The sequence below is a fragment of the Alligator sinensis genome, unplaced genomic scaffold (genome assembly GCF_000455745.1).
Source record: "Alligator sinensis unplaced genomic scaffold, ASM45574v1 scaffold760_1, whole genome shotgun sequence".
NCBI lineage: Eukaryota > Metazoa > Chordata > Crocodylia > Alligatoridae > Alligator > Alligator sinensis.
Genome location: NW_005841989.1, coordinates 213,481 through 226,641, shown reverse-complemented (window position 1 = coordinate 226,641; position 13,161 = coordinate 213,481). Strand labels below are relative to the sequence as shown.

Here is a 13,161-nt window from a genome sequence, read left to right as displayed (position 1 = left end):
TAGTCTTGAATTGGCTCCAAAGCAGTGCTGGGACTGAGAGCAACAATCAGCTGATTGTCGGTCCCAGCCCCCACGATGCACTGGAGTCTTGAATTCGTATTATCTCTGTGGAGCAGTTCAATGATGGCTGAACACATGTTAGGTAGTACAATCTGGAGATATTGCTACATTTAGCATGTGTTTTACTGCTTGAATGTGCAATGCTGACATTTTAAGTGCAGTTAACATGTCCTAAGTGTACTGTGTGACATGGCCCTTGCATAGGAAGCACTCTGCAGAGGGAGCCGTGATGATGTGATCAGCAACAGAGTCTGCCTAGATTCTCAGTCTCATGTGTTAACACCAAAGGCATGTTGCCATCATGACTAAGAGGATGGGTTGGTCACTGGCATCCATACTGGAATAAGACAGAAAATACGGTTCTAGCAATAATCCCAGGCTCCTTCATTGGAAGTAATGATCTGTAAATGACTTCTATAGCTTTAATACAAAGGGTAATTCCCTACTGTTTGCCAGACCTGGCTATAGCAGAAACAAAAATTCACAGCCTTATATATATGTTTATCTGTTTCTGCTTCGTTCCCACCCACCTTTAATGGTTTTTAATCCTAAAAAGATGAAGCCACTTTGCACAGCCTTAAGCTTTGTCTTTCCCAAGATGCTCTTAATTGTATCTCTGCACCTCTTCCCATTCACAGATGCATAAGAAGATTAAAGACAGAGAGAATGGTAATAGACTTGGTTAGGTTTTAATAGGATTTGCTAAGGACACTGCAGAGAGTGTGCACCATAGAGAGCATTGCCTTTGATACACTGAAGGCTTCTTAGGCAGCTCCCCACAGGAGACTCTTTCTCTGCGCCGAGTTCAAAGACCAGATTCTTGATTTTTCAATAGAACAAATATGTTCTGTAAAAAAATAATGCATTATCTATGTCAGGCTTTTAAAAACCTTTGGCTTAGTAAAGAGGATGTTATCGTGTAACCAGACAAGAGCTATCAGCACTCATCTAGTTTTGTGCTGTTTGTTTGTAATTGGCTAGAATGGTTTTGTACAAAACACATGGGCTTTTAGTAGAGATCGAAGGAGACAAATTTTCCAAAGTATCTCCTGATTTAAGATAAGATGCCTTAGAGCATTCCTGATTTACAGAGATTGACTCTTGAGCAGTTTCTGTAAATCAAATTCCTTGAAGCCCTCTCAACTGGAGCACCTGGAAAGTTAGGCATCAGAAATCACAAGACCTTTTTGAAACTCTCGGTCAAGGTATTTAGAGTTCCCAGCCTACTTGCAAAGCCTTAGCCTTGCATAAAATGTGCCTAAGGAGCTTTGAAAAATGTTGAGGAATTAAATCAATAGCAAGACACATGCAGACAGGACCCCAATTCTGTTGTATTCTGTATCACTTCTAGGACCATGTACCTCACTGTCTTACCTGAATGCTTTTTCCAGTATTGGCTTAAGCAGTATTACTAAAGTCTTTGCTTTTTGGAGAGCCAATTCATTCTAAGAAACTGTTTAACATCCCTGCTTTTTTCAGCATCCTAGCCAACCAGTGTCACCATAAAGATGTTTAATAGTTAGGTGCCATTCTTTGGCCTTCCAAAGAGGCATCCAGATATAATGTTAGAAGAGAGGAAATGGCCCTACTGGAAAGTTTTTCAGAAGTAGGATGAACTTTGTCCCAGCACTGAATCACTTTGGGACAAAGCCTTTCAATACAGTAATGTTACACAGCATCTTAACACCCCTTTATATAATCAGTCATAGCAGCTCACTTGCTAAAACAGCACTGTTTTTATCTGACGTTCTTTTCCTGGTATCTTAATCTTTATTTTTCTTTCCCTCCCCTAGGCAAACCATGGCTGGAGACTCTAGGATCTTCATGGACCAGGACATGGATATTGGAGTCACATCCAGGGAGTCCAAGAAGATGCATAAACAACCGCGAGACTTTGTCCCTATTGCCACCGACCGAACTCGCCTCCTGGCACCCGAAGTCAAGAAGCCACGCCAGCGGTACATGGAGAAAAGTGGCAAGTGCAACGTGCACCATGGAAATGTCCAAGAAACCTACCGGTACCTTAGTGACCTCTTTACTACACTGGTGGACCTCAAATGGCGTTTTAACCTTCTTGTCTTCACCATGGTCTATACCATCACTTGGTTATTTTTTGGCTTCATTTGGTGGCTTATTGCCTACATCCGAGGAGACCTGAACCATCTTGAAGATGAGAACTGGATTCCTTGTGTGGAAAATCTCAGTGGATTTGTCTCTGCATTTCTGTTTTCCATTGAAACCGAGACAACCATTGGGTACGGCTATCGGGTCATCACCGAGAAGTGCCCTGAGGGCATTGTACTGCTCCTGATACAGGCTATCCTGGGCTCCATAGTCAATGCGTTCATGGTGGGGTGCATGTTTGTCAAGATCAGCCAACCAAAGAAGAGAGCTGAGACCCTCATGTTTTCCAACAATGCTGTGATTTCCGTGAGGGATGAGAAGCTCTGTCTAATGTTCCGGGTTGGGGACCTCCGGAATTCACACATCGTCGAGGCGTCCATTAGAGCCAAGCTGATTAAGTCCAAACAGACCAAAGAAGGGGAGTTTATCCCCTTGAACCAAACAGACATCAATGTGGGCTTCGACACTGGGGATGACAGGCTGTTCTTGGTGTCACCACTCATCATCTCACATGAGATTAATGAGAAGAGCCCCTTCTGGGAGATGTCACGTGCCCAGCTGGAGAAGGAAGAGTTCGAAATTGTGGTCATCTTGGAAGGGATGGTTGAAGCAACAGGTAAGGCTTTACTAAAAGCAAGTAGCAGGGAGCAAAGAGGGCACTGAAAGTCCATGTTTGCTGATATCACTGAGACTAACATCATGTGGGTCTTTGTTCCCCTCTTGTGGGTGGTCCATATGAAACACTGGAGTCTCATATAGCCCAAGTGGCTCAACAACTGTCCCAGTTCTTTCCCATATTTAAAACAGGCTATAACTGAACTATATTAAGTGTCACTTCATTGTTGCTGCTTGGATGTGGCTCCTCTACCTTCAGTCACCACGCTGAGTTGAGAGCACGGAGGGTGGATATTTGCTGCATGTTTTCCCCAACATAGCCAGACTAAAGGTCTCAATATCATATTGACGTTCCCATTTGTGGAAAGTATAATTATGAGAAAGTTGTAACAATGGGTTTCTAGCTGAAGTTCGGTGGGGGTTGGTGACCAGATGAAAATGGAATATCAATGTAAATATTCTAGTTAGCGAGAACTAGTTAAAACTGGAATAGGCTCTAGGGAGACACTCTGGAAATATTGCTTAGGCCACTCAGAAGTGAACTGGAGGGAAGCAGGAGGGAAAACAGAGAAGGAAACTATCAGTTCTGCATTCACCCCAAATGGCCTAATGAAAGAAGGAGCCCAATATCCATAACGTCCAGATCTGGATCCAGATTTTGAACATGAGTTCAGAGTGGTTTGGATTTGGGAGCTTGAGATGAGGCTCCAGTCTTGTTTCTTGCTCTATTTAAAAATGGGAGTTCTGGGTGAGTCGCTTTATGCCAAAGTTAATAGTAAAAAATGTCAGCATATGCTAACGTTTATTTATTTGCATATACATAGTGTATCTCATGACATACTACATGTGTGTGACAGGATATCAGACCTTCTCACAAACTTCATCACACATTCTGAATAAAATAACCCCTCGGTGCAGATCAGGGATGGCAAATAGATTAATTTTCCTACCACAGCAACACAGCCACCTCTGGGGGGAATGCAACTACCATTGAACAGCATAAAAATGCTATGTAACAGTTATGTTAGGTGATATATGGCTGGCCAAGTTTGCTTTCCATGCCAAAGTCTCATTGTACATGAATAAGTGGTACCAAATCTGCAGTGCTGACTTTCTCAGGGGACTTTGGAAAGGGTGCAGAAAGGCAGGCAAGAGACAGGTTTCATCAGTCTCATCTCATGGCTAGTCAGTTTAGGGTGTCCAGCTTGAAACACCTAAAAAGGAGCCTAATTTTCAAGAGGGCTGAGCACTGTCTCTCTGGAGATCACATCCCTATAACACCCAGTTGGTTTTGAAAATGTTGGCCCCTCAACAGAATGAGAGGGACACAATTTCTACAAGCTGGAAAATTCACAAAACTCTCCGAATACTGGGAAGAGAAACCAAAGAAACGAGTGTTGAGTGAAGGGAAGTGACTTGCAATGTATAGTTATATGAGACGCAAGCTCACTCTTCTAGCTCTGTGATCTCCTTGTCCAAAATAATAGTCCTGAAAACTCAGATGAAAGTCTTTTTTTAAGTCACTCCAAAAAGAGAATTAATCTGAGGTGTGGACTCTTTTCAGTGTCCTCCCCATGGTCAACGGTATTACTAGCCCCAAACATTCAAAAATCCTGGCATTGGCATAAACACAGTGAGTTGCTTTCTTTTTAATAATCCTTTTTTTTTTTATTACTTCTATGTCTGTGAAGGTTTTCTTTTAACTTTTTGGGTGAGCTTGAGTCACATTTTCAAGTTGTTTTGTGAAAATCCGAGAGCTAGAAACTTAGAAATTAAGTTCAGCTTTTTTTTTTTTTTAAAGTTGAAAGTCTCATAGACTCACACTACTCCATGATTTAAGAAGGAAAAATCAGATATTACAAGTTTCCTGACAGTCTCAAGAGTTGGCAGCCTCATTCAGAGCTAGAACCTGCAATCTCCCTAGTTCCCTGTGGCCATTACTCCACATATAATGGAGCCATTATGGTCCAGATTGTGTTCTCCCACAGCAGTGTAAGTCGGTGAGTTAATTTAAGGTAGATTCTCTCTGTTGCCTATTGAGTGAAGAGAAAATCTACAGAGGTAATCCAGAAGGTCAGCTGTGATATCTGTCTGACGGGGTCAGTTGTGAAAGTAGCTGGTTTGAAGTAGTCCTCACCCCTTGGCTTCCACTATAGCCCTTTCCAGGGGGCGTGCAAGGTAGAAAAGGGGGATCACAGGGGAAATAGTTCTAGAAACAGAAATACATCAAAGTAAAAGCACTCTTAAAGGGGCCCTATCAAGGATCTCCAAAGATATGGCTAAAGAACATATCACAGATATGTTCTTTAGCCAGATCAGCCCTGCTAAACAGCAGGGTTTTACCAGCCCTTCAAATGCAGCAGGCATTTCTATGTGCAGGAGTGCATGCTTCTCAGCACCGAGTGCATTACAGACCCCTATGCACCTCTCTCCTGTGCCAGCTGTGCTTCTGCGGTATATACCAGTGTCCTGCCTGGGCAGTGGGCCTTCCCAGCTGAGCTGAGCTGAGCTGAGCTGTCATGCTAGGGCAGGGGTGGTGGCCAGACTCCTTGCTTCTGCCAGGGATCTGCTGTGTGACCTTGAACAAGAACCTGTGCCCTTCTGTGTCTCAGTTTCCATATCTACAGGACTTGGAGGGTGTTGCTGACCCACTTCACCAGCAGGTTTGTTCTCAGGCTTAGTTTACAAGGAGATCCTTTGTGGCGATGGAAGGCAATACTGCTTCCAAAAAATTGTGAGCAAGGAGGGAAGCTGATCAAGGAGTACAGTCTCCAGGGAGCCCTGCCAGCAATGGCTCTCCTGGAACCCACTGAATCAACACTTCATCTTGCAACTCAGACCAGCCCCTCCCTGGCTGAGTGATTGTACCCCTGGGGCATGGTCCCAAGCACAGCAGGATGGAGTGGCATCTTGGGTGCATAACATCCCCTCAGAACAGATTTTTTAGCTGTCCAAAAGCTGTTGTCCCCCTCTCTGTGTCCCATCCTCCCGTCTCCCCACCTCCAACCCTCCAGGTATAGACAGTCAAAAAGCTTAAGGCTGAATCAATTCAGTCTTTGCAGGATAGTTGAAGATGCACAGATTAAATTGACACAGAAGTGAACAGGAAATGATTCAGGAAAATGCAGCCACATGCCTGCAGTGGCTCAGGCCAGAAGCCAGGGGATGCTAGAGCATGGCTCTCTGGCTGTGTGTTCACTTGCTCTTCCTGTGGTCTCTGGGATTTGCAGAACAGAATCACAACAGCAGGACTCTGCAGGGTTGCTCAGCACTTCCTCTTCCTGCTTCCAGGTACCTCTTGGATTTGTAGTCCACAGTTGCAGCCAGCGGTAAGTTTGAGCAGGGGAAGGGGTGTTTAACTCCCCACCCTGGCCCCAGACCCCAGCCAAGTTTTGCTGGTAAGGGGGGGCAATCCTCCCCCTGTAGACTGGACTGTCAGCCAGCCGTCAGTCCTCCAGCCCAGCCTAGGGCTGTAAAGGATGCTGGGATGCTGGGGGATTATGATTTAACTTGAACCAGGAAGGGGTCTGGGACAGAAGTTTTCATAAACCAGTTTAACCCAAATCAGTTGAGTCTGATACTACATTCAACCAGGTTTATCTTAAACCAGTTTCAGCCTTTTTGAAACTGGTTTATGTGCACTGAACTTCTGTTCTGTTACAGATTTAAACCAATTTCTGAACACTTAAACCGGTTTATGCGCTACTTCTGTCCCTAGCCCATCTCTTTGGCTCTGTGTCCTTGTAACCTTTGGCAAGCAATATAAGCTCTCTGTGCCCCAGTTTAAGTGGGGAATCCCTGCCATGCTTTCATTGGGTGCTGCAGTCTCTAAAGCTCTTTGTGGGTGGTTTTGAGAGGCAGGCCTTCCTGTGCTCTGTGGAGTGGGTCTAGCAACCAGGACTCTTCCCAGTGGGATCTCTTGGATGGGGAAGAAACAGGAAGGCACTGCCAAGTCAGACAGTAGTGTGAGGCTTCGGGAATTCAGTCCCAACTGGAGAACACAGAGTTGGCTCAGGAAAGCCCCCCCAGCTGGGAGGCAGCGAGAGGCAGCTGAGTCTCGGTGACTTTGGAGCCACAGAGCAGGGTCATTTCAGGAGCAAGGGAGGTTCTGTCTAGAAGCCATGGCTAGGAGCTCTGCATCCAGGACAGCTGCCATACTTATACTGTACTTCACAGATAGATCTGCCTCTTGGTATTTACAGATTTCAGCCATACAAAGAGACTGTAAAGCCAGAGATGTTGTTTTTAATTCCTGAAAGGACCTGTACAGATGTTCCCTGAAGCACCAGAGGCCTCTTTATTAACCTGAGCACCAAGGGATGACTCTCTCCAGCTGCACTGACTCTAGCCATCTCCCACTGTTAATATCACTTCTTACCAGCAGTGCTTGCATAGGGAGCTCAGTTATTACTGAACCTTGAAACAGCCTTTGCCATACCAGCTGGGACGTTACATGCAAAATTTATGGGGTGGAAAACCCAACTTATCTGAAACTAACCACCATTAAAGAACCAATTCTTCTGCCTCCAGAAATATCTATGATCTTGCCATCACATTGTCAGGAGTAACACAATGGACAGAGCAGGTGGAATGCAATTTAATTTAATTTGATAAATCAAACCCTAATACAGATGACTGAGCCATGCCCTCTTCCGGCCCTGGCAAATCCCAAGACTGGAGAGCCTGGTGGGGCTGGTCTGTATCAGAGCAGGCTTTAACACAGATGCTCCTACAGAAAGCCAGATCCCCAGCTACCATAATCAGCAGCGTTTCAATGGAGCTACAGCAGGTTATGCCAGCTGCAAATATGTTTCAGGAGCTCAAAAGGCAGAATAGCAAGGGATGTGAAGGGTAACAAGAAGGGTTTCTACAAGTATGCTGGTAGCAAGAGGAAGATCAGGAAAAGTGTGAGTCCCTTACTGAATGGGGGAGGCAACCTTGGGACAGAGGATGCAGAAAAGGCTGAAGTGCTCAATGCCTTTTTCACCTCAGTCTTCACAGGCAAGGTCAGCTTCCAGACTACTGCACCGGGCAGCACAGTTTGGGGAGGAGGTGGGCAGCCAACAGTGGTGAAAAAACAGGGTAGGGACTATTTAGAAAAGCTGGATGTATACAAGTCCATGGGGCTGGATGGGATGCACCTGAAGATGCTGAGGGAATTGGCTGATATGACTGCAGAGCCATTGGCCTTCATTTTGAAAACTCATGGTGATCAGGAGAGGCCCCGGATAATTGGAAAAGGGCAAACAAAGTGCACTTATTTAAGAAAGGCAAAAAGGAGGATCCAGGGAACTACAGAGCAGTCAGCCTCACCTCAGTCCCTGGAAAAATCATGGAGCAGATCCACAAGGAATCCCTTTCTAAGCACTTGGAGGAGAAGAAGGTGATTAGGATCAGTCAGCATGGATTCACCAAGGGCAAGTCATGCCTGATCAACCTGATTGCTGTCTATGATGAGATGACTGGCTCCGCAAATTCAGGGAGACCAGTGGATGTGGTATACCTTGATTTTAGCAAAGCTTTTGATACGGTCTCCCACAACATGCTTGTGGGCAAGCTAAGGAAGTATGGGCTGGATGAATGGACTGTAAGATGGATAAAAAACTGGCTGAAGCATGAGACTCGGAGAGTAATAGTCAATGGCTCGATGTCTAGTTGGCAGCTGGTATCAAGTGGACTGATCAAGTGGGGTCAATCCTGGGGCTGGTTTTGTTCAATGTCTTCATCAGTGATGTGGAAGGTGGCATAGAGTGCACCCTCAGCAATTTTGCAGGTGAAAGTATTAGATACGCTGGAGGGTAGGGCTAGGATTTAGAGTGACCTAGACAGGCTGGAGGATTGGGCCAAAATGAATCTCATGAGATTCAACAAGGAAAAGTAAAAAGTCCTGTATTTGTACTTAGGACAGAACAATCCCATGCACTGGGACAGGCTGGGGGCTGACTGGCTGGGCAGCAGCTCTGCAGAAGAGGACCTGTGGGTCACAGTGGACAATAAACTGAATATGAGTCAACAGTGTGCTCCTGTTGCCAAGAAGACTGACGGCATCCTGGGCTGCATTGGTAGGTGTGTTGCCAGTAGGGCAAGGGAAGCGATTATTTCCCTCTACTCCAGAAGTGGATGGGCAGTGCTGAATAATATGTTCAGTTTTGGGCCTCCCACTACAGAAAAGATGTGGACAAATTGGAGAGAGTCCAACAGAGGGTGACAACAATGGTGAGGGGGCTGGAGGACATGACTTATGAGGAAAGCCTGAGGGAACTGGGCTTATTTAGTCTAGAAAAGAGGAAACTGAGCGGGGATTTAATAGCAGCCTTCATCTACCTGAAGGAGGATTTGAAAGAGGATGGAGTGAGACAGTTCTCAGCGGTGGCAGATGACAGAACAAGGAGCAACCATCTCAAACTGCAGCAAGGGAAGTTTAGGTTAGATATTAGGAAGAATTTCCTCACTAGGAGGGTAGTAAAACACTAAAACAGGTTACCCAGAGAGGTGGTGGGAAGTCCACTCTTGGAGATTTTTAAGACCCATCTAGACTAGTTGGGGCTGGTCCTGCTTTGAGCAGGGGGTTGGACTAGATGTGACCTCCTGAGGTCCCTTCCAGCCCTCATTTATCCCAGGATCTGATAACAGATCTTTTGCTGAGCCACTCAACTGAGGCAGCAGGGCAGCAGCGTAGCAATGTGGCCAGGTGCCCAGGGCACAGGGACAGTGGTGATTTCTTGTTGCTCCTGCACCACTGACATGATTGCCATTTCTTTCAGCTATCTTGGTCATCCCACGCTAGTTATGCCACTGCAACAAAGTGTAGAGGGAGATGATCTCTCAAATCACCATGTCACAGATTAACCATGGATGTAATGATTCCCAGCAACACCTTGGAAGGAAATACAAAGCCAGTGCAGACAAATTCCAGTACCTAACCTCAGTCATCAGGTGGACAATACCTAAAACGTCCAGGCAGAGCTTGTGGGCAGCTCTAGATAGGTTACATTACAGCAGTGTGGCCTTATTACTGTGCATGCCTGTGTCTAATTTTTACTGGCAGCAAATTCTGCAGATGTGAACAATTTGTATATGAAAATTCCCAAAGATCATGAGAGTCTGAATTGAAGACTTTGTTTTAGGACCATATCTAGTCTGTTGGATTAGGAGCATATAATGCACGGCTGTGTGTAGGGCAGGTACAACTGTGCTGTACAGCAACACAGCTTCTAACTAGACTTCTAGTAATAAAGAGTAGTTTTTAACTGGACTTCTAGACGGCATGGTCATGTATGCCAGTGATGTTACTCCATTAGTGTCAGTAGAGTTACCCAATGTAAAATACTATAGTGGAGAATCTAATCCCACCTAGACCGTCAGCTCTCGGTTGTTACAAAAAACTTTGCAGACAGGGTGTAATAGAAGCTTGCTTTGTAGCCAAAGTGATCTACATTGAAGGAAGTCCTATTCTGAGATGGGAGGTTAATATCTAGCAGTCCCTTATTTGCCCAAGGCCTTGTTCACCACTGCAAGCTGACACCAGCAAATCCTACTCGAACAGATTCTCTGCAGCTTTACATAGTGCTTCCTTTTACAAATGCTTAGCCACTGCTAATGATGTGCAAAAGGAAGTCATTATCAATAAGAACCTCAAAATTAAAAGCATAGCAGAGGAATCCATTTGCGTTATAAATGGGCCTCTCTCCCGGAGGGACTGCACAGACCAGAGTGTAATGACATAAAAGAGCAAAGATCTACCGAAAGTAATTATTCCAGTCCCAGGAGACAGCCATGCGTCTGCTGTCAAGACCAAAAGATGGAATTGGACAAACCATTTTCACTTAATTTAAAGCCAGACAGATGTCAGGTGGAGCCATGGTCTGATTCAGAAGCTAAGATAGCTTTTTGAACAACTTTTGTGTAATAGGCTAGGGAGACACCTGGCCAGGGCAGTGTTTCCACTTCAACCTCAAAATTAAAGGAAGACTAACCAGGGCATGCACAGCATATCCAAGGACTGTGCTTCTGGCAAAGGTTACAGAGTTCTTCCCCTGCTGATCCCCAACATGTACACATGCATGTGGCTCAGACTCATTACAGACTGGCAACCCAGATGGGACTTGAACTCCTGTGAACCTCAGATACTCAGGGCAAGCTTGTCTACCAGTGGGGAGAGTTCACCATGCCAGCTTAGCATATGTGATCATGTCTCCCTCTAATGCCTGGCACCAAAATCTACCCCAGCTTGATACTCGGAGCTTGAAGAGTCATCTGGAGCTCCATGGGTTGCACCATGGCTTTTGATCCCTGCTCCTCAGGAGTGTGCCTTAAAAGGTTTTAATCAATAGATTTGTAATGAGATCAAGTCACCAGGCTGTGTGTCTGTAAAGATTGACAAGGAATGTAGGAGAGGAGTCCTGGATTTAAAAACCTGTCTACAAAGTCCTGAAAACTCAGGGAGGCGGAAATCTAAGCTGCAATTAAGATTTGACCTTTAAAACTGTCACCTGGCTAAATTGCAGCTCTGGGTCTAGACTCCTTCCACACATTCCCCCCTTCCACCAAAATAAATCTTTTCACATAAATAGTGCTGGAGAATGGTCCCATTTCCATTTTTATTCCAATTCATGACATAGCTGATCCTGTTTACCACAGGACAGTCACTAGTTTTCTACTCTCATCACCCGCATTTTAGCTTTCTACTTTAACCCCATGATCTTTTTTGTGCTGGCTTAGAACTCATGAGCTGACCCTTAATTTATCATGCAAAAAATCCATACATAATATCAAATATGAAAACCTTTCTTATTGTAAAAGTGTTGAGAACTCTGTGGCTGTAGGGGACAGGATTAGGAGCAATGGCCTCAATCTGCAGCAGGGGAAATTTAGGTTAGAGATTAGGAGGAAGTTTCTGACTTTGAGGGTGGTCAAGCATTGGAACAGGCTGCCTAGAGTAATTGTGAAAATGGCACCCTTGGAAGTTTTCAAGAGCAGGTTAGACAGGCACTTGGCTGAGATGGTTTAGTCAGGGATGGTCCTGCCTTGAGCGAGAAGCAGATGACTTTGTGAGGTCCCTTCCAGCCCTACTTTCCTATGATCCTGTCATCTGTAACCCATTTATCTAGGGTCAGTGCTTCAGCTGGATGTGATGCAAGACATGAAAAACTCCAGAGCAGCCCTGGGCCCGTGCCTCTGAGTGAGGAAGCAGAGCTCAGGGGAGAGGAAGGAGCAGTAGGACTTTGTGGACTGCTGAAGCACAGATCAACAGATCAAGAGGACAGGGAAAACAGGAGAAAGCTCAGTGTAATGCAGAGCAGAGTGGGACAAAAGAAACAGCATGGGGGAGAAGGAGGAAGATAGGAGACTTTAAGTGTGCACCATGGGAGACATCTAATTGCAATTCCCTTCCTCTTAGACAGATAGTTAACAGACTTCACCCCGGCCCACTGTCCCAGATGGTACTTGGTATCTTTGCTAAGACTGCCTATTAATGGCCACTCTGATGATGATTTTTTGTCATTTTTTGTGATATCAGCTAATCAATAGGAGCTGGATTACACCTGGGTCTGAGAACAACCCTTGTGTCTGTCAGTGGGAGCAGCTCACTTTTGCTAGATATGTGAATGACTTTTTGACGCTCTGCTTTCTTTTGAGGAGGATAATATTTGGAATTAGAAGAGTCAGGAAGTTAGCCCCAAGTTACTTGAAATCCTTTTTCTAGCTGAGTCTCAGCTGCAAAATGTATTATATGGGTGGCTTGGCATTTGGAGAGGGCATATGCAGTCAGGGCTATTAAAAAATTGTCTATTTTGAGTTTGCATAGCAGCTTATGAATAAAAACTTGCCAGTTAGTCTGGATGGGAAAAGTCATGTTTCAAAAATGGCATAATGGGGCTTCAAGTTCATACTGTCTTAGAGATTGCACAGCAAATTCACCTGCGTTACAAAATGAGAAAAAAAAGATGTTTGGGATTCAAAGGAACCTAAGTGAGCTCCTATTTTAAGTTTGATTGTTAAAGATATTTAGGCTTCAACAATGCACTTGCTGACATTTTCAAATGCACATAGACAAGTAACTCCCACGAATTTAAGGCGTTTTTAGACGTCTCTGCATTTTGATGCCTAGGTTTCTTTAAAAATCTGGCTGTGAGTGTCTGACACCTTTTAGTCTCCCATAAAAACCCAGACATTTAATTTAGCAACACTTAATTATTTCCTTCTCACATATCTACCAGAGCTACATGTGCTACGAGCCAAATTGTGCCCTTGGTAGCCCCTGTCTGACACTAATAGCCAACAACAGGTGGGGACAGGTATAGTTAATTGGAGCTAAACAGTTCATTTCATGATGCACAAGAGGGCATAGAAGCTAGCACA

The 13,161-nt window shown here is 44.9% G+C and overlaps 1 protein-coding gene across 13 annotated transcripts in view; it reads left to right on the top strand.

Moving 5' to 3' along the window:
- Nucleotides 1–13,161, top strand: part of KCNJ5 (potassium voltage-gated channel subfamily J member 5) — a 38,011-nt gene that overhangs the window by 9,311 nt on the left and 15,539 nt on the right. For all 13 annotated transcript variants that reach the window (XM_025201298.1, XM_006021358.2, XM_025201297.1 and 10 more), the window contains one exon: nucleotides 1,854–2,800. In XM_025201298.1, the coding sequence (XP_025057083.1) occupies nucleotides 1,861–2,800 (940 nt within the window). In that variant the 5' untranslated portion in view covers nucleotides 1,854–1,860. The remainder of the gene's footprint in view (nucleotides 1–1,853; nucleotides 2,801–13,161) is intronic.